This window comes from Suricata suricatta, chromosome 8 (genome assembly GCF_006229205.1).
Source record: "Suricata suricatta isolate VVHF042 chromosome 8, meerkat_22Aug2017_6uvM2_HiC, whole genome shotgun sequence".
NCBI lineage: Eukaryota > Metazoa > Chordata > Mammalia > Carnivora > Herpestidae > Suricata > Suricata suricatta.
In genome coordinates, this window is record NC_043707.1 from 136,350,163 (window position 1) to 136,371,331 (window position 21,169).

Sequence of the window (21,169 nt, forward strand, 5' to 3'; positions counted from 1 at the left end):
ACACTATTGTGGACGGAAGTGAGCTGGCTCAGTGAACACAATTCTTTTTATACTAAAAAAATTTTTTGCTTAAGAAAGCTAACAAGTCGGCGATGGACACAATGAATAAAAAATAACTTTCGAGAACGTATACAAAATTTCAAGGGGCCCCTGAAATGTGCATTTAGAATTCTGAGGCCATTCCAGTAGAGGCGATAGTTACACAATCCTTCTGTTGAAAGCAAAGATTTAGGTGGCGTTAGGCGGCTGACACACAGTAATTACCAGAGCACTGGCGGCTGCAGACAGGTGGGGGCTGGGCCTCCAGAAACCCCCGCAGCGTTTTCCTGTAATCTGGATGAGTGATCTCCAAACGTGTGCTTTCAAACTACTTAAATACCATATTCTTCTTCCTATCTGGCCTTTCGGTTTTACTTCGCCCTGCACGCTTCCTCTGCGGTCTTGCCCGAGCTTGTAGGGCGCTCCGGGACGCCACATACCGACGGGCCGGGGGGCCCCGGGAGCGCCAAGCAGGGTTTTCTAAAAATGGGCTTCACATTTTGGGGGGTCGATTTCCTTAATCCAGGTGAAGTAAGAACACATGGATTTGATTTCAATCCTCTAGAGATCAAAAATGAAAAATCAGAAGATTATCTGCCAGTAAGTTAGATTTCTTAAAAATTAGAGCCCCCCCTCGTTCTTAATCCTGTATCTCTGAGTGACTGATCCAGAAAAAGGATGCTTGACTCTTTGAAATAATATTTGAAACCTATTTAAGTCTCTGCCTAATGTACAAGCAGCCGGCTCTAGGAGGGTAGAAAGCAGAGGACCAGTAGCCAGGACCAACCGCACTTTGTCACTGAAACATTACTGCTGGCTCTCCGTTTCTTGCTGCGTGAAAAACAAACAGTAAACATGTGCAGTGTACTTTTTTGGCTCTGTAGCTTAAAAAAAAAAAAAGACTGTGCCTTAATCATCGTATACATTGGATATTGACGATGGTAAAAATCAGCTGAGGATCAAACGGTAATTCGCCCAGCAAGCATTCACTCACTTCTTGAGCGCTTCCGATGTTCCAGGCGGTGATGGCCGGGCCCCAGCCTCCTTCCTGGACTTGAAGTCCAGCGAGGGACAGATTTGTCCACAACAAGACAAAATGGCCTGCGTCCCCCCCCGCATGGATGTGTCGCTTGCCTGAGTCCCCCCAGTTCTCGGGGGGCGGCACGTGCTTGGAGAGGGAGCAAGAAAGCCTCTCCAGGTGTCTGTGCCCGTTCCAGGAGGGCTCACAGATCGTGTCCTGGTGTGTACAAGGAAAACAAGCCTCGACTGACTGAGCAGACCGGAGTACATGAAGAACGCGGAGACGGGTGCTGATGCACACTTCCAGAAAGAGGGCGCGGGGCCTGGGGGACTGCAGACGCAGGACGTGGGACAGGGGAGGGCCCTCACACTGAGACCCTGCCGGATGGAGAAAGGCTTTACTTCTCTTCTCTAATCCTTGCCTTGCAGCAAATCCCCAGGCACTTGGTACAGAAGAATGTGAAGAATGTGCCTTTAAGTTTGTCTTTCTAGAGGGAGGAGGAAGCTGTCCAGGCCTCCGAAGCTAGTGGCCTTGCAGAACTTGATTTTTACAGAATAGTGGAAATTAGCGTGGTCCCCTGGAACTCCTTCTTTATTCTTGAACAGGCAGCAGCTGGAGAATTGGTCCTCCTGGGGCCAGGCCTGGAATCGAGCGTGCAGGCAGATGCCGGGCTGGAGGGTCACTGGGGCCGCTGTAGGATCTCGTTCTGTCGAGGTGCTGGGTTGTAGTGAACGCCCGTCCAGCAGTACTGAGCGCAGTACTCTCTGGGATTGCGTTGTTGGCTTGGGGGACAGCTGAGCTGCATGGCCACGACCTCGGCCCCTGCAAGGTCGGGTGGGGTGAGAGAACCGTGTGCTGGGGACAGGTGGGCGCGAGGGGTCAGGCAGCCGTCCGGCCGCACGTCATCACTCATTCGGCTGAAAACATTTCAAAGCTTTGGATAGGATTCCCCCCGCAAAAAAATTGTTGATTAAAGCACCATTGTGAGAAATGAGAATTAGCTTGTGCAAAACTGTCAGAATCAAGTGAACGTCTGTAACTAAGGCTTTCTGCCCAGCACCCCCCGAAATTCCCGATGCGAGCTAGCTGTGGGCGCTGCAGAGTTGTTCATGCTGTCCTCTTACCCCCCGCCCCCAGGGAACGCAAGCTGCTGGTTGGTGACAGAGCCCCAGGCGCCCCCAGCGAGGAGCCTCCGGAGAAAGGCATCATGTCCACGGCAGGAGTTGCTGCCCAGGAGATTCGAGTCCCGTTGAAAACCGGGTTTCTGCACGATGGCCGGGCCATGAGGACCGTGAGGGCCTGCTGGGGCGGCCGCAGCGAGTTTGAGGAGTAAGTGCGAGGCCAGGACGGCCTGGGCCTGTGGGCTTATTTTATTTTTTAATTTGTAGCATGTATTATTTTTGAGAAAGAGACAGTGGGGGGCGGGGGAGGGGCAGAGAGCGAGGGAGACACAGAATCTGAAGCAGGTTCCAGGCTCTGAGCTGCCAGCACGGAGCCCGACTCGGGAGATCATGACCTGAGCTGACGTCGGATGCTCAACCGACTTAGCCCCCCAGGCGCCCCTGTAAGCCGGTGATTTTAAAACGAGATCGAGAATATGATGGCTACACACTCACAACCACGGTGTTCTTCCTTCCTTCCCTTTCAGTCACTTTTTGAACATCGACCCGATAAGCATGGCCTACAGCCTCAACTCTTCGGCCCAGGAGCACCTCGCATCCCTTGGTACGTGCCCTGCACCTCCCAGGGGAGGGGCTGGGGCTTCCAGAGGGAGTGGGCGGTGGGGATGGTGCTGGCGGGTCCCCCAGGGTGACATTTAAGTGAGGACAGACCAGAACTGTTTCCAGCAGTAGCCTGACCCCTAGTGGCAGCAGGTTCTGAAGAGAACCGAGTTGGGCCCTGGGCCACCCCGCCTTCACCCCGGCGACCCGTGTGCCCTCTTTCACAATCTGTGGGTGCTGAGCCCGGCTCTGTCCCATATTTAACTTGGGGAGACCCGGGACCAGATCCCTCCCCTCTCTCACTGGTGCTGGAGGCCCGTGGCAGGGAGGTCGGGGCGGGGGCACATGTTCCCTGCTGTCCAGCGCGTGTGACCTGACACCGGGGTCCTCGGCCTCCTGTTGAGAGCGCTCAGCACATCGCGGACAGGGCGCCGTGCCCCCCTGAGGCCGGGTCGGCGCCAGCCGTGGGGACCTGGTCCTCTCTCCCTCACGCCCGGCTGCCTCGTATTGTCGAGTCTTGTAAATGGCTAGGCTGGTGTGGTGTGGTATTCCCGTAAATTACATGCTGCTCTCTTCTGCGAATTTTGCACACGTCACCAGACCTGCCCGAGCGTGTGGGTGTGCACCGTGCGCACGGCCAAGGAAGATGGGAGAGATAATTTGTTCTTTGAACCAGATCGTGTGCATTAGCAATCCTCTGGCCTCTAATTACACCCGTGGCCGTCGCCCGGGTGTCCTCAGGATTGCCGCGGCCCGGCACCCTGGCGGAGAGCCCTCAGCCCGCTCGGTAACCTCGCTCTCGTACCTTCCAGGGCGCACCACGACATCTGCGCCAAGGAGCAGCGGCCACTTGGCGGAAAACGGCCCCTCCCAGAAGCCCGGCGTGGCCCCTCTGGTCCTCCCCCCGGGCGAGGAGGAGTGCATGGCGTGCGGCTTTAAGAGACTCTCGGTGAACGGGGTGTGCGCCTCTCCCCCTCCGCTCACACCCATCAAGAGCCCCCTTTCCCCCTTCCCCTGCACGGCGCTCGGGGAGCGCGGCTCCCGGCCCCTGCCGCCGCTGCCCATCTCCGAAGACCTGGCCCTGGACGAGACTGACTGCGAGGTGGAGTTCCTGACCAGCTCGGACACGGACTTCCTCCTGGAGGACTGCGCGCTCTCTGGCTTCAGGTACGACGGTCCCGGCAGGCGGAGCTTCCGCGGGTGTGGACAGATCAACTACGCGTATTTTGATTCGCCGGCCGTCTCCGCGGCAGACCTGAGCCAGGCGCCCGACCTGGACGGACCTGTGCCCAGCTCGAATCCTCCTCCGCCTCAGAGCCACCGCAGGCTGAGAAGGTCTCATTCGGGACCAGCCGGCTCCTTCCACAAGCCGGCCATCAGGATATCCAGCTACATCCACAGGGCCTCTCCGAACTCCGACGAGGACAAACCCGAGGTGCCCCCCAGGGTCCCCATACCTCCTCGGCCCGCGAAGCCCGATTACAGAAGGTGGTCGGCGGAGGTGACGTCCAGCACCTACAGCGACGAAGACCGGCCTCCCAAAGTGCCGCCCCGGGAGCCGCTGTCACGGAGTAACTCCCGCACGCCGAGCCCCAAAAGCCTCCCGTCTTACCTCAATGGGGTCATGCCCCCCACGCAGAGCTTTGCCCCCGACCCCAAGTATGTGAGCAGCAAAGCTCTGCAGAGACAGAACAGCGAAGGGTCCGCCAGTAAGGTCCCTTGCATCCTGCCCATCATTGAGAATGGGAAGAAGGTGAGCTCCACACACTATTACCTGCTCCCTGAGAGGCCGCCGTACCTGGACAGGTTCGAGAAGTTTTTCCGGGAAGCAGAGGAGACCTCGAGCCCCCAGACCCAGCCGCTGTCCGCCGACTGCAGGACGGCCTCGGCCGCGGAAAAGCTGGACTCCAAGACGAGACTGGATGCGGGGGGCCACGGGAAGCGGAAACACTTGTCCTACGTGGTTTCCCCTTAGGCTTCGGGGTCGCGGTTCGGTGGGGACCCCGTAGGGGCAAATGGGTCCCCAGCCGCTCTCCAGGCCGGTTGAGGCTCATGGGGAGAGGTCTCGAATCGCAGAAGAAAACGGTGGAGCCCTCGTCCGTCTTGGGAAGGGTGGGGGGCGGTCGTGGGGCGAGCTCAGGCTGTGGGTCCCTGATTGTGGGGGCGTTGGAGGAAAGTCTGTCATGGTCCCTAGTGGAAAGGCGGCCGGGGACCCTTCGCCACGTGCACCCACGATGGGCCTGTGCAGAGACTCGTGCTGCCCCATAGGCCGCAGCTGCGGGTTAACCCATTAGTTGCTGCCTTAGAGTAATATATATTCAGAATGGCAAGGTGGTAATGCTAAGGGGGGAGGGGGGACTCCCGAATGAAAATTGAGCAACTGGAAGAAAACACAGTATTGTTTAGATCAGAATCATAAAAAGAAAAAAAATTTTTTTTTTTTTTGGCTTAGTAACTTTGAAACAGGCTCTCAGGCCTGCGATGGATGTTCTGCTTTAAACTGCGCAAGCAGCCTTTGTCCCCGAGGGCGGGACGCACGTCCCTGCCACAGCCCCTCCGGCCCAGCGGTAGGTCGTCCTGCCGCCACCGGGTCCTCCCTGGCTCTGTTTCCTGTCTCGTCCCAGGACGGTGCTGTACCCGGGCGTGCCCCGCCTCTCGAAAGACGAGAAGCTAACGGAACTCGTACGTCATTTTTCCCTAGGGTCCCTGCTCTCTCCTGCCCGCCACGGTGGCCCGGTCTGGCGGGTGCCTCACTCCCCCGGACCAGCGGACCGGTCGCCATGGCTCAGGGTGTCCGCCGGCAGCGAGCGTGACCCCGCTGGCCACATGACCAAGTCACGGGTGGCGGGGGTGGCATGTGTGTGTTTCTGTGTCCGTTTTTGTCGACTGTGTGAATGAACACGGACAACGCAAGCTGGCCTTGTGTTGCTGGTTCCCGTTCAGTATTTCCTGGGGGCTGTTTGCTTTCCACGTAAAACACTTCTGCCCAGTAGTGCGGTGTGTCAGTGCCACAGGCCGCGGCCGCGGCGTTCTGCCTCGGGGACTCTGCCGGTCGCCGCGTCCCTCGATCCGGCGCCGCGTGTGTGTCGTGTGGACGGGCGCGAGCGACCAGGTGCTGACTAACGGAGGTGCATTACTGCAATGTTCTCTTAACAGTTACGCTGTTTACAGTTCAAACTGCTGAATGACATTATCGAGCTATTTGGAGCTTGTACTTAGTATGAACTACATGAAGGTTAAGACACGCTTTAGAAAAATGCACTGATTTCTGCATTACGTGTACAGTGTTGGACAAAGGATTTTATTCATTTTTGTTGCATTATTTTGAATATTGTCTTTCCATTTTAATAAAGTTATAATACTATTTATGACACCGTTAGCCACGTTTCTTGCCTAAGCTCTTCTGTAAAAGTTGGCGTCTCCAGGACGTTCATGACCATGACCGTCTTTAAGCACTGGGGAAGGGGTTTTTTTGCAGCCTCATAAATGCTTGAAGTTTACAGTCCTTCCCTAAAATAAAAGCAGTTTGAGTAACGAATACTTACTGTTACACAAATGCACAGTGAAGGGAGCAGTCTCCCTGTCCACGCGAGCCCTGCCTGGGGAGGGAGGAGCACGTGGAAGGAATGAGAGTGGATGCAAACTGGATGGGACTTTGGGTTGCAGGACCTGGTCTGGGTTGAGCGGGGGGGAACCCTCAGGAGGCTCTGCTTCTTGGTGTAAAGCCACCAAAGGAACCCCGGCCTGCCCCAGCCCCTCACAAGCGCAACGGACCTTCTTGCAGCTTCTGGATGCAGGAGGAAGCTGGCCTCTGTGCTCGAGGGCCCCCTCTTCGGTGCCATGGGGCTCCAGGCCTGACTCTTCCCTCCCCTGGGCCCTGCAGCCAAAACCCAGCTGCTCTTACCACTCCCCGGGCCCCTGGGAAACGGTGAGACTCCCCATGACCTTGACTGAGCTTGGCGTCCCCCACAGTCCGGAGGGAGGCCTGGCCTCGGAGGTCAGTGAGCTGGGCTGGAAGGCCACCTCCACCTCCGTCTGTGTTGGGCAGATTCTTTGTATTTTTATTCTAATCTTTATTTTTGAGAGCTCAAGCAGGGGAAGGGCGGGGTGGGGGTGAACGCAGGATCCAAAGCGAGCTCCACTCTGACAAGAGCCCAATGTGGGGCTCGAACTCACGAACCAGATCATGATCCGAGCCAAAGTCAGACGCTTAGCCAACTGAGGCACCCAGGTGCCCCAGTGCTGGGCATTGTCTTTAAAATCTCTGTCCTGGGGTAAAATTTGGGGTGGGGGTAAGGGTCACGATACCCCATGATGGGCAAAGATCCAAGACAATTGCATGGAAGCCACAGCAGCTGGTACGCGGTGAGGGCCCCCTACGGGGATGGATTTGTGGCCATCGGTTACTCGTAGTTGCCCTGAAGGGTGTTATTTCTATCATTTTACAGATGAAATGGGCTCAGGGAGTTGGTTCAACAGACACATGTTGGGGAATACCACCCCCATGCCCGACCCTGGGGGAGAGGCCCGCCCCTGCCCCCTCGGACTTAAAGCAGTACCTGTCAACGATTTGCAGTGATGGTGACCGGCACAAAAGGCCCAACTCTCCGAGGTGATAAGAAAGGAAGTTAAGCTTCGGGAGATGGAGTGAACAGGGAGGTAGAGCCCAGGAAACAAGTGCCGTGTGAGACTCCAAGTCTGGGGAAAAGCCCAGCGTTTTCCAGAAGCCAGAAGTAGCCGCAGGAAGACGGACGCTGGGCAAGGTGGTGACCGCGCACAGGTCGGGGCAGGGGAGCGACGGGTCTGGTCGTCTGACAGTGATGGTGGCGCGGCGTTCACCGAAGCCAAGGCAAACCCAAGGCTGTGGGCAAGGGGCGGGGTCAGGACGGGAGATGGAGAAAGTGGCTTTGAGAGATCCTTCAAGGTAGAAGGGGGGTTGGACCCCTCTGATGGGAGGAGCCCAGGGGGCGCCCCAGCCCCAGCGCCCTGCTCCCCACCCCCTGAGCTCCTCCAGCCCGCAGGGGTGCGGTGCAGGGACGGTCAGGGGAGATGTGAATGTAGCACTCGGCCAGTCTTTCCCTGCATCTCATTTTTTGCTTTTGCCTCTTTTCTCCCCTCCCCCTATCACCTTTTCTTGTATTGTGGTCAAGATGATCTTTAATTAGTTTCATTATTTGCTTCCCTCTGAGCCTTCATGGTTTTCCTTGTTTTTGCAAGAATATGCTTTTTTTCCTATCTTTTCACGGCCAATCAAATGCACCTTGCCATGGCGCCAACACCATACACGACCCAACTAAATGCCGTCCGGAGCACCGGCTCAATCCTCAGGTGACGCAAGGAGCCAATGAACTCGAGGTGGGGGGTGGGGTTCTCCGGGCACAGGCCTGAGAACCCCCGCCCTGGGGGGAAACAGCTGTCAGCACGCGGTCACCAGGCAGGCACTGCCGCGTGAAGTGCTGTCCTCAAGTCAGGAAGGGTAGGCCCCGTCACCCTCCCACATCCCACCCAAGGCTCCCTTCACATCCCTGAGCCTCAGCGTCCCCTCAAACTGAGACCATGCCCCAGCGGGCACACCGCCACGCACACCGCGGGGATTTATTATTAGGGACTGTCTCGTAGCAGAGAGCAGACACCAAGGTCAAGAGGACTCATTTGTAAGTCATCTCAAAGGGTGGGTCATACCAACTGTGAGGTCTTCCCGGGCTGCAAGAATCGATCATGTGTCATCTGTTATAAATGCCACCTACGTGCTAATGGCTGTTTCATCTTGTTTATGTGTTGCTCGGGTCTCTCTAGGTCTCTAGGGATGTCTTAACTATGTTAGGAAAAGAACTATTTTTTTTTAATGTTTTATTTATTTTTGACACAGAGAGAGACAGAGCATGAGAGGGGGAGGGGCAGAGAGAGAAGGAGACACAGAACCGGAAGCAGGCTCCAGGCTCTGAGCTGTCAGCACAGGGCCCGACGCGGGGCTCGAACCCACACACGTGAGATCTGACCTGAGCCGAAGTCGGAGGCTTAACCGACTGAGCCCCCCAGGCGCCCCAGGAAAAGAACTATCTTTAAGAGGATGTCTCTTCACTGCCAGGGGCCCTGTTCCAAAAAAAGAGGCCGACAGACTCTTCTCGAGCATCTCATAGTTGGAGACAAGAGAGCTGTATCCCTCTGTCTCCTGGCTCAAGTATCAAAGTGCAGATTAAGCTGTACTCCAGTTCTTAATTTCATCACCGAATTTGTAGTTTTGAGGCACATGGAGACTTTTTCTTAAAAATAAGCTCCTAGTATGGTTATTTCATACATAGTTTGTTCACATTTTATTCTGTAGTAATTATAGACTCACGGGAAGCCTCAGACTTGTACAGAGAGATGCCCCGCACCCATACCTGGATTCCCCCAAAGATGACATCATGCAAAATTATAATCCATTATCAAAACCAGGAAATGGACATGGTCACAATATTCCCCATACGGTATTTTAGGAGTTCCTATCAAAATGGACTCAGGACCCACTTTTTAAAATTAATTTAGAAATTGATTCTGGCATTCTGTTAGGCATTTTGTGAAAAGGTAATAAAGCTTTAAAAATATGTTGCTGTGTCAATATTCATTATGCTAATAGGAATGGAGATCAAACCGATGCATGTTAACTTTCATCCGCCAAGATTTTCCGCAGGATGAGTTTGCATGTAAAGCTTCAAGCCTCGAGGATTCACGAATGGTTTCCCAGAGCCCTGAGGCGCCCCAACTCTGAAATGTGTAACAAACCAGGTGAACTGAATTCCAAGCCAGTACCAAAGCTCTGAGGTCTACTCGTCTTTAGAAAATAAGTCTGGTTCAAAGTAGGATCCACTCAGAGACATGTGTCTTTGTAGACTAGATCACTTGGCAAATGCTCTGGTCCTATTCCTCTCCATGTGCGAAGCGTACAACTTTTTTTTAATATTTACTTTTATTTTTGAGAGAGAGCGAGAGAGAGAGCATGAGCAGGGTAGGGGCAGAGAGGAGACACAGAATCTGAAGCAGGCTCCAGGCTCTGAGCTGTCAGCACAGAGCCCGACATGGGGCTCGAACTCACAAACCAGGATATCATGACCTGAGCCGAAGCCGGACACTTACTTAAACGGGCTGAGCATGAGCAGGGAGATGGGCAGAAAGAGTGAGGACAGAGGATCAGAAGCAGACTCTGCGCGGACAGCAGGGACCCTGACTCAGGGCTCAAACTCAAGAACCGTGAGATCAAGACCTGAGCCGAAGTCAGATGCTCAACTGACTGAGCCACCCTGGCACCCCTGAATCCTACAACATTCTTTTAAACATTTTTATTCATTTTTTGAGAGAGACAGAGTATGAGTGAGGGAGGGGCAGAAAGGGAGGGAGGCACAGAATCCGAAGAATGCTCCAGGCGCTGAGCTGTCAGCACAGAGCCTGATGTGGGCTTGAAATCATAAGCTGTGAGTTCCTAACCTGAGCCGAAGTCAGACGCTTCACCATTTAACCAGCTGAGCCACCAGATGTCCCCCTCCCCCCACAACTTTTAAGAGAAGTCTTTTCATCTTATTTGGGGAAAGAAGGAGGGGGGAGGCAAGGAGAACGGGAGAGAAGATTCGGATGTGCCCGAACTCCGGTTAGCCTTGCCTTTTATTCCTCTCGACTGAGAGAAATAACACGATCTAGGCATGTCTGATGCAATTCGAGGGTGTGAATTTTCACGCTTGCTTTTCATTTGAATGTATTGAACTTCAAGAACCTTCTGCCTAAGCCCCTGAGAATCTGTCGGTGGAGCGTGCTCAAACAAGTCCAGCCCTGCTCGCGCGGCGCCAGCCCGGAATCCGAGGGCAGACCTGCCCGATGTGTCGGACTCTCTGGGCCGGAGGAGACCCTTCACATCAGAGCAGCGCTGGAAGCCCTCCCTCAGCGTCCACCGCCCTGGGCAGCAGGAGTGGGCAGGGAGGGGGCGGGGAGGGGGCGGGGGGGGGGAGCTGGGGACGTCGGAAAGGGCTCTTCTGAGAGCAAGAAAAAGAGCAGCGTCAGCCTGCTGGGCTCACGTGGGTCTCCCTGGTGCTGTCAGCCCTCACCCCAGGAACCTCAGCCGGTCAATGTAGCAAGTTCACTCCAGCAGCACCAGGACCATGCCTAAAGCTGCCCCCCATCCCCCGCAGCATTCCGTGAAAAGGCCAGGGGGAGGAGGCAAGGTGTTTGGGACCTGTCTTGGGGAGTATTCCTGTGTCCGTCAACTTGACTTTGTGCCCTGATGGAGAAAGGCAGCAACTTCCTTCCTGGGAAGTAACTTTGGATCCGCGTCAAACGAACATCGCAATCACATGCTTTGTGCCTATTTCTTCCGTGTACAGTCATGAGGGCTTGGCCCCGTGCCTCCCAAGGGGCTGCCTGACTTTTCTACCCTCCCCTCTTGTGGAAGGCGGGCCGAGTCTCTTTCTGGCTTGAACCCTGAGCACCGTCCAGCACCATAGCTCCCGGGGGGCCGGGTTGGGGTGTTGCGTGATCCCCCGCGGCCCTGGTGCTCCCGCCTGACCCAGTGTCTCCGCACACCGTGCCTGTTTAGGAACCGATCAAAGTTCTTGGCTGAGCAGGGAAGCCTGGTCGGCTCCCGGGGAAGGGGCTCCCCAGCTCCAGGCCGCAGGGGGAACTCGCGCACCCACGGCAGCCCAGACGCAGGGTAAGACTGTCGGCGCATCATCCTGCCCGGGAGCCTCTAATTACACGTCTGGGGCTGGCAGGAGCCCGGGCGGCCGGGCTCCCATGAGCCCAGAACCATGGAGACGGCGCGGGCCGGGTTCTCACTGCCTGTGCCGCCGGGTGGCGGGGGCCCCTGGGCCCCTGTGTCACCTCAACACAAATTAGAATAACCGCATTCCGGCGTGCGTGTGGCCTGCAGTCCCTTCCTCCCGAAGCGTCGCCGCGGTTTTATCTCCCATCTACGTTGTCCGCTGCTCTGTCTCGACTCTCCTCCTGCCCCCTTACCTGGTCCTGCAGAAAATCACGTAGCCCCACGCCTGAACTGGCGCGCGAAAGAGCAGGGCGGCGGTCCCCACGCCGCCGCGGTTCCCTCCACACCGCGTGGCTCGGGCGCCCAGCGTGGCTCGCGTGACTTGCCCGCGGAGGGTCCTTCGCCCCCTGGACCGCCCCGGGTTGTCAGACACCTGTCACGGGCCAGGCACGGTGCTGGGCACACCGAGTGTGGTTTTGCGACCTCACCAGAGTCAGCCTTGGAAAACACGCCTGTCCAGAGCCAAGCGAGAAAGTCACTGTCGCCGGGGTGGGGGCGGGGGGTGCCGGGCGGCGGCTGAGCAGAGCGGGCTGAGCACGGGGAGTAACAGCCCGGTGGGTGATGTCGATCCTGCAGCGTGTGGCAGGACCTGGAGGGCCCCGGGCAGAAGTCTGTTTTTGTTTTCAAAGGCACATTCTTTCTTTCCTTCAGAGCTTTGTGGGTGCTGAATCGGTCCAAATGGCCCTTATTCGACAATCCGCAGCTTTGAACAATGATAAATAGACTGTCATTTGTCATCCGGGTATTTGGTGAGGACCTCCTACAGGGGCCGAGTTACCAAACGGAGAAGCTTGCTCAAAACGTTTTTCCCGGGGCGCCTGAGGCGTCCGTCGTCAGCTCAGGTCATGATCGCGTGGTTCCAGGGTTCGAGCCCCTCATCAGGCTCTGTGCTGACAGCTAGCTCAGACTCTGAGCCTGCTTCCGTTTCTGTGTCTCCCTCTCTCTCTCTGACCCTCCCCTGCTCACGTACTCTTTCTCTCTCTCTCTCTCTCAAAAATTAAAACATTAAAAAAAAGTTCTTCTCTAAAATCTTCTCTGTCTTTAGCCAACATTTCTTCATATCATGGCTTTTTTTTCCTTAAATCATATTCCTAAGGATTCGACGTATCCATTAATGACAAAAAGTTTTCAGGGGCTCCTGGGTTGCTCCATCGTTTAAGAGTCCAACGTCAGCTCAGGTCACGATCTTACAGTTCGTGGGTTCGAGCCCCGCGTTGGGCTCTGTGCTGATAGCTCAGAGCCTGGAGCCTGCTTCCGATTCTGTGTCTCCTTTCTCTGCTTCTTCCCCACTCGTGCTCTGTCTCTCTCTGTCTCTCAAAAATAAATAAATGTTAAAAAATACTTTAAGTTTTCTGGATACAGTCTTCTCCGAACAGCCTCAGTGCAGGCAGAACGAGGTGTCACCACCCATGGGCATGCATTATAATTCTGTCCTGGCTTAATCCCCACCCAAATGCCCATTTCCATCTACACAAACTCATATTATTCTTTCTGAATCACACCTCAGCGCCACACCCTGCGTTGCACATAAAACGCTGCCATGTTATTTACATGCCAGGGCGCACTGCCGCAGCTGGGCCGGGCTTAGAAGTCTGCTCCCATTTGTCTGGAACTATTGATCACCGAGCTCCAGGTGGGAACTTCCCCGAAAGACTTTCTTCCCAAATTTCACAGCCTAAAGTTGAGGATACACTTTCAACTCCTCGCCCGGTTGTCAACTCCGATGCTGGCCGGCCGCTCTCCTCTAAGCCGGAAGGTCACCGAGCACGACACGCTCATTATGCAGAGTGGGGCCGCATCCTCAGCTACAGCCTACGGCCAGGAAGGCACTGCAATCGGATGTCAGAGACTCAGTCCCTCGCCGGACGCCTGGGGGCCCCTGCCGTCCCGCTAAGCATCACCTGAAACCGCCTGGAATTCAGGCTCAGTCTGTAAGTAAAAAACAAAACTCTCGGGGCACCCATGTGGCTCTGTCGGGTAAGCCTCTGACCCTTGGTCTCCGCTGAGGTCATGATCTCCCGGTTTCGTGAGTTTGAGCCCTGCGTGGGGCTCTGCACTGACCGTTCAGAACCTGCTGGGGATTCTCTCTCTCCCTCCCTCTCTGCCCCTCCCCCACTCATGCTGTCTCTGTCTCTCTCAGAGTAAATAAACCTAGAAACAACCAAACCTCTCCACTGACATACCTGACTGCTGCAGGAATTCATGAAAGATCCAGAGCAGACAGGTGTGGCACGAGGGAGAAATAGCATCACAGGAAAAAGAAAGGCTAAACTAGGCATAGACACGACTCCTGTGAAGCTCCAGGAGCTCTGGGGAAAGTGTGCATTAACTGGACACAGAACAGGGAGGGGCCCTGGGGCGGTCGTCATGGTGATTATCTGGGGAACCCCCTCGAGGGTACCCCCAGCCAGCTTCTCCGCCCTCCCCGCCGTGCGCAGCTGCTTTAGTGAGTGTGAGTCTCCGCGAGCGGGAGCGTCGGTGACAGTCACACGTCACATGTCAAGGCCCCAGGTAACAAGAAATGTCTTTGGCTCAGGTCATGATCTCCTGGTTTGTGAGTTCAAGCCCCATGTGGGGCTGTGCTGACAGCTCAGAGCCTGGAGCCTGCTTCAGAATCTGTGTCTGCCTCTCTCTCTCTGCCCTTCTCCCATTCACGATCTCTCTCGCAAAAATAAATAAGATGTAAAAATATTTTTTAAAAGAACAAAATTCAAGAAAAAGAGCCCAGCACCCATATGAACATTTCACTAAGCAAACAGATGCTAAAATAACCCTCAGAGATTAGACAGAATCGTACATCCACGGAAACAGGCTATTGTGAAAAAGAGCCAAGGAACAGAAAATCCGAGGGGGCGTTAAGAGGCATTTAGGATCTGAGAAGACAAGAAGAGAGAGTGACATAGAATAAATACTTAGAGCACACTATACTGTCACGTGTGTGACTGTCAGTCAGATCACTGTGCTGTGCACGTGAAACTGACAGATGTGGTGTGTCAACTATACTTCAACTAAAAATTAAAAAAAAAAAGGAAGAGCAGGCGCCTCATGGCTCAGTCAATTGAGCATCCGACTTCGGCTCAGGTCATGGGTTCAGACCCTGCGTCGGGCTCTGTGCTGACAGCTCAGGACCTGGAGCCTGCTTCCGATTCTGTGTCTCCTTCTCTCTCTGCCCCTCCCCCACTTGCACTCTGTCTCTCTCTCTCAAAAATAAACATTAAAAAATTTAAAAATAATAATATGAAAAAATTTCCCAGATCTGAAGAAAGACACAGGTCTTCATATGGAAAGGACCCTCTGATGTCAAATGATTTACCCCAAAATAAGACACACCCAGACACATTTCCCAAAACTGAAGGATACTGAGGTTGGAAACAAAACACAAAAACAGACATGTTCTGAAGGGAAAAACAAGCGGGAAGTTACCCAGAACAGAGCAGGCATTCTGTGAGCCCCAGCCACACAGGAACCTGAAGAAAACGGAGCCTTGTTATCAAGAGTCTACAAAAAAGTGATTCTGAACACACAGTCTTGCACTCGGCCAAATCAGCATTCAAGAGAAAGGTCAGAATGAACTGTCGGGGGCATACCAACCTTGGAATGTCCATCCCTCTCAGATTGGCTTTCCGGAAGCATCTCTCAAGGACCGCAACTCAGCAAGACAAAAAGAATTCCAGGAGGAGGCAGATGTGCCCAGTGGGCAATGGAGAGAAGAGAAGACATTATAACCTATCATGTTTAAATAAAGTTTTCTGCATCGTTAAAGAATTACTAATGACAGAGAACTAAGATCCCAGGTTAATTCCAGGAGGAAGAGAATGAGGAAGACACTGAAGACAGACTAATGCCTTGGTCTTTTGGGAGGAGAGGGTAGAATGGATTAATTCTGGAAATTATTGACCACTATTAAATGTACATTAAAAATTGGGGCGGTAAGTTCCCCTTCAGGTAATGGCAGAAAAACTTGCACCAGATGGACCATCCTGCCTATGACAATTATAAACCCAGGATAAAATAACAACAAAAAACCCCCAGCCATGTGGGGGCAGCGGAGAGCGGCCAGTGCCCGGGAAAACAAGGACACGAACATATGCAGATCCATGTGTAAGCAGCGCTCCCGCTGGACCGTTCCTTACATCTCTCAGCGTAGAAGAAGTGGAGTTCAGGGGCGCCTGGGGGGCGACATTCCTTAAGCTCCGACTCGGCTCAGGTCATGATCTCACAGTTCATGAGTTCAACCCCCGCATCGGGCTCCGTGCTGATGTGCGGAGCCTGCGTGGGATTCTGTCTCTCCTTCCCTCTGCCCCTCCCCGACTCGTGCTCTCTCTCTCTCTCTCTCAAATAAATAAATAAACTGAAATAATTTTTTTTTTAAGAAATAGAATTCAAACAGCAAGGAAGGGGCAGTCTTACTGGGCTGAACAGACAGAAGTTCAATTTCAGGGTTTCCTGCCAGAGTGGTTGGGAACAGAGGGAGGGCGGGTCGTGGAGCGGGGGAAGCCCCCAGATCTGTCCACAGCGTGCCCCGAATCCTTGGCTGAGCTCTGAACGGCGCGTGTGCAGGTAGGTACACGCGCTTCTCCAAGGAATGCGGTGGGAGGCAGCAGCCACAAGGCCAGAGGAACTGAGCGGACTTCCCACAGCCGCTCAGCTACGGAGACAGAGTTTGGATGTCAGTCAAGTCCAGCCAACTTCCAGGTACTTGGTAAACCCACTGGGCAGTTGGAAGCGAGGACCACATCCCAGACTGAGGTAAACACCCTAAAAACGCCTATAACCAACCCACCGCACGATCAAGGTTATCTGCTGGGAATTTAATTGTCTTCTAAAACCAAACTTACCACTTTTCAGAGGACGATGACAGAAACTATGTGTTCAGTATATGATACAAATTTACGAGACGTGAAAAGAAGCAGAATGCATGTTGAAAGAGGGAGGAAAAAGCAGTCAATAGAAGCAGACCCATAGATAACCTGATGCTGAATTACTAAAGCTAATAAAATAATTATCATAAAAATAAAGATTTTCTAGGAAATGAGGGATAGAATGGATGAAGATTTAGGGAATTTTTAGGAGTAATGTAGAAAATATAAAAAAAGAGCCAAATGGAAATCTTAGACCTGAAAAATGCTGGATCTAAAAATAAAATGGTTTTTGTTTCAGAGGATTGATAGCAGATTGGATCAAAGAAAGGATCATAACATGAACATAAAGACAAAGACAGACAAGTAGAAAGTCTTCAAAAGAAAAAGCAATCAGAAAATTGCCTCAGTTGAGAATACTAAAAATTGGATGTACCACTTCTAAACCATTTGAAGAAAAAGAAAATGAAACTTTAAAAAATGATCAGTCTTGGGGCACATGGATGGCACTGTTGGTTAAGTGTCTTGGCTCAGGTCATGATCTCATGGTTCATGGGTTTGAGCCCTGTGTTGGGTTCTGTGCTGAGTGTGGGGCCTTCTTGGGATTCTCTCCCCCACCCCCCCGGCCCCTCCACTCGTGTGTGTGTGTGTGTGTGTGTGTGTGTGTGTGTGTGTGTGCGTGTGCGTGCGTGCGCGTGCTCTCTCTCTCTCTCTCTTCCCTCAAATAAATAAACTTAAAAAAAAAATCAATCCAACAAATGGGAACAAAAAAGGGGAAATTTAATGTTAAAAAAATCATGGTACGGGCACCTGGCTGGCCCAGTCAGGAAAGCATACTACTCTTGATCTCAAGGTTGTGAGTTCGAGCCTCATGTTGGGGGTTGAGGTGACTTAAAACTAAAATCTTAAAAACAAAAAATCACGGTAAAAAGTAAACAAAATAAGGTCACAGGAATAAGTCAAAACATAACAGCAATCACAAAAGAAGAGTGGACTGAATCCCCATTTTAGAATACAGACTTTCAGACTTAGCTAACAACAGAATCTCCGTGTTATTCGCGGAAGACACACGTAAAAAGAAAGCTGTGTACCAGTTAGGGCTACTTCTGAGTACAAATAACAGAAACACCACCTAACAACAGCCAGCAACGTGGGTTTATTTTTCTTCTAGAAGTCTGGGGGTGTGTGGCTGCTGGTCTTCGTTCAGTAGTAGAGGGATGGTTTCCCAGCCTGTCTCTTTACCTTTTCTTCATGGTCACAGAAAGGCTGCCAAGACTCCAGCCTTCACATCCACACGGAAAAGAAGCAAAACTAGTCACTCTGTTTCCCTTTTCAGGGAAAGGAAACACCTTCCAGAATTCCCAGCTTCTGCTTGTGTTTCATGAAGCAAAACTGTTGTCACCTGACAAAAGAAGATAGTCCCCTCCTGCCTTGGTGGTAAAAGTAAACAAGAGAGAAGGGAATTACAAGTGAGTGCTCAGCAGCCAGCGAACAGCGTCTCCCCCAGGATTAAAATAAGGGGAGGGAAAAGACACACTAGCAAAGGTGGACCAAAGGCGAACATGAACTGAGCCGCTGGGGGGTTCTGTGCTGAACGGGATCAAAGGATCCAGAACACACGCCCAACTCGCCCGGCAGAGGCTAGTATTAAAAAAAAAAAAAGTCTCATTGCTGAGGCTCTTTTGCAGCTAAGTTCTAGATGTGGTTTAGGTTTGGCCTAAAGATCTTGAGATAGAAAAGAAGTTAGCACAGACTATAAACACAAACACTGACAAATTGTACTGTATGAAAAGTAAGAATTCCTGGGGGTGCCTGGCTGGCTCGGTCAGTTAAGGGACCGACTCGTGATCTCAGCTCAGGTCTTGACTTCAAGGTCCTGATTTCAAGCCCCTTACTTGGTTCCACGCTGGGCATAGAGCCTACTTTAATTAGTTAATTAACTAATTAAACTTTTTGTAATTAAAAAAGAAAATTGAGTATTTCTGTCTATTACAGAAACCGTAAAGAATAAAAAAGGCAAACCACAATCCGGAAGATTATATACTTGTGACATATATAAATAATAGGGGTTTTTTTTTGCTTTTTCTTTATTATTTATTTAAACAAAAAACAGTTCACTCATCTCTCCCCATTTCTCCTCATATGAAGAATTTGTACAAATCAAAGAGGTAACAGCAAAAACCCAACAGAAAAATGAGCAAAAGGTAATCATGACACAGAAGAAAAAACCCTATGAAAAGATGCTTCATGAATAATCAGAAAAATGCAAATTAAAATCTCCAGGAGGGGAGGGGCAGAGAGAGAGGGAGACCAGACTCCAGAGCAGGCTCCAAGCTCTGAGCTCCAAGCTCCAACCTCGAGGCTGTCAGCACAGAGCCCGACACGGGCTTCGAACTCACGAAACGTGAGATCATGACCTGAGCCAACGTTTAAAAGACTGAACCACCCAGGCGCCCCTTAAGATTGTATTTTTGAGTAATCTCTCTACCCAAGTTGGGCCTGGAACTTACAAACCAAGATCAAGGGTCAAACATGCTCCACGTACTAAGTCAGCCAGGTGCCCTGGGAAGAATCATCTAGTAAAACACTGGTGAGGATCCTTTTCTTATTTTGGGTGGTAGGTGAACAGCCATTCACTTAAAACTCACAGGAATCCAGACGGCAGTCATTCCCTGGGCATGGAGTATAAAGCCCCATAACCACTTGGGAGATGGTCTAGCATTTCTTGGGGTGAGGGTTCCTAACCTGGGGCACACAGATGGAACTCGGGGCCCTGTATGCTTCAACAGAGAAAAAAAAACTGCATTTCCCTAATATCTAACTGCAACTTGGTATTTTCCTCTATTAGGAATCAAACCAAAGTAGCATTACTCATGGCTGTGACTTCCACCAAACACAGATTATCATATCATGTTAAACTTGTTGCTGGTATCTCAAAATATCATTTGTGCTCATCACGACTGCAAAATGTGGGTAGTTATGGGGCACTCACGTGGCGCAGTTGGTTAAGTGCCAGACTTCAGCTCATGTTATGATCTCACGGTTCATGGGTTCAAGCCCCGCATCGGGCTCTGTGCTGACAGCTCAGAGCCTGGGGCCTGCTTCTGATTCTGTGTCTCCCTCTCTCTGCAACCTCCCTCCCCGCCACTCGCCCTCTGTCTCTCTCTCAAATATAAACAAACATAAAAAAATTAGAGTAGTAATTAGACTGATTACTAAGTATTACCACGTGATAGATAGTAGGAGGGCATACATTTTATCACAAATTTGTTTTAATATTTTGAAAACGATATTCCAATACAGTTTTCTTTATGATCCTATATATTTTACGTACTTTAAAATGTTATTCTAAGAAGGTGTCCGAAGGCTTCTCTAGTGTGGGAAAGGGGTCCGTGGAACAAAAGCAGTTAAGACCCCTCTCACTCCTACGACCAAACATGACCCGAGTGGCCCACAGCAGTGTCTGCCCTGGGAAAGCTCGATCACCAGAGTCACGTGCACCGCATCGGAAGCGACCTGAATGTTCACCAGTGCAAAATGGACGAATGGGGGGTATTCATGCAGTGGATGCACAGCAGTGGTTGCCTCTGGGTGTTAGGTTGGGAGTCTTGACTGGGGAGAATCATCCAGTGAAACACTGGTGAGGCTCCTTTTCCTAACTTGGGTGGTAGGTGAACAGCCATTCACTTAAAACTGTGTATCTGCATTTTCATCCGATCTTTGTATGTTTTTTTATTTCACAACAAATATTTTAAAATAAAAAGATGGTGGGGCGCCTGGGGGGCTCAGTCGGTTAAGCGTCCGACTTCAGCTCAGGTCATGATCTCGTGGTTCGTGGGTTCAAGCCCTGTGTCAGGCTCTGTGCTGACAGCTTGGAGCCTGGAGCCTGCTTCAGATCATGTGACTCCTCCTCTTTCTGACCCTCCCCTGCTCGTGCTGTCCCTCTCTCTTTCTCAAAAATAAATAAAAACATTTAAAAACAATTTTAAAATAATAAATAAATAAATAAATAAATAAATAAATAAATAAATAAATAAATTTTTAAAAATATGGAGGGGCGCCTGGGTGGCTCAGCTGGTTAAGCATCTGACTTTGGCTCAGGTCATGATCTCACGGTTCATGGGTTCAAGCCCCGCGTTGGGCTCTGTGCTGATGGCTCGGAGCCTGGAGCCTGCTTCAGATTCTGTGTGTGTGTCTCTCTGTCTGCCCCTCCCTTACTCATACTCTGTCTCTCTATATATCAAAAATAAATAAAAACAAAAAAATTTTTAAATAATAAAACATAAAAAACTCTTTAGAAATATTCATACTTGCACAAAGATGTACACACAAATTTGTCTCCTAAAATATTTTTTCTTTACTTTTGTGAATTGTTTTTTAATTTTAAAAAAGTTTATTTATTTATTTTGAGAGAAAGGGAGAGAGAGAGAGTGGAGGAGGGGCAGTAAGAGGGAGGGAGAGAGAGAGAAGCCCAAGCAGACTTGCCCCGCCAGCCCAGAGCCCGATGCAGGGCTCAAACCCAGCAAGCATGAGATCATGACCTGAGCCTGAGCTGAAACCAAGAGTTGCTGGCTTAACCAAATGAGCACCCAGGCACCCCTTTAATGTTTGTTTTAATTTTAGAGAGAGGGAGCGCACATGTACAAGCAGGGGAGAGGGGCAGAGAGCGAGTGAGCATCCCATGCAGGCTCTGAGCTCGGCGTGGAGCCCGACATGGGACTTGATCCTATAACCCTGGGAT

General features: G+C 51.8%; 2 protein-coding genes across 2 annotated transcripts in view; one reads left to right on the plus strand and one right to left on the minus strand.

Moving 5' to 3' along the window:
- On the plus strand, positions 1-6,160 carry ERRFI1 (ERBB receptor feedback inhibitor 1). The gene is made up of 3 exons (XM_029949731.1): positions 1-2,389; positions 2,709-2,785; positions 3,594-6,160. The coding sequence occupies exons 1-3, from the start codon at positions 2,136-2,138 to the stop codon at positions 4,754-4,756; spliced, it is 1,494 nt and encodes a 497-aa protein (XP_029805591.1). The 5' UTR covers positions 1-2,135; the 3' UTR covers positions 4,757-6,160.
- The window catches only part of PARK7 (Parkinsonism associated deglycase), a 37,819-nt gene continuing 22,711 nt past the window's right edge, over positions 6,062-21,169 (minus strand). Inside the window, exon 7 of the mRNA XM_029949735.1 lies at positions 6,062-6,291. Coding sequence (XP_029805595.1) covers positions 6,230-6,291 — 62 coding nt within the window. The 3' untranslated portion in view covers positions 6,062-6,229. The remainder of the gene's footprint in view (positions 6,292-21,169) is intronic.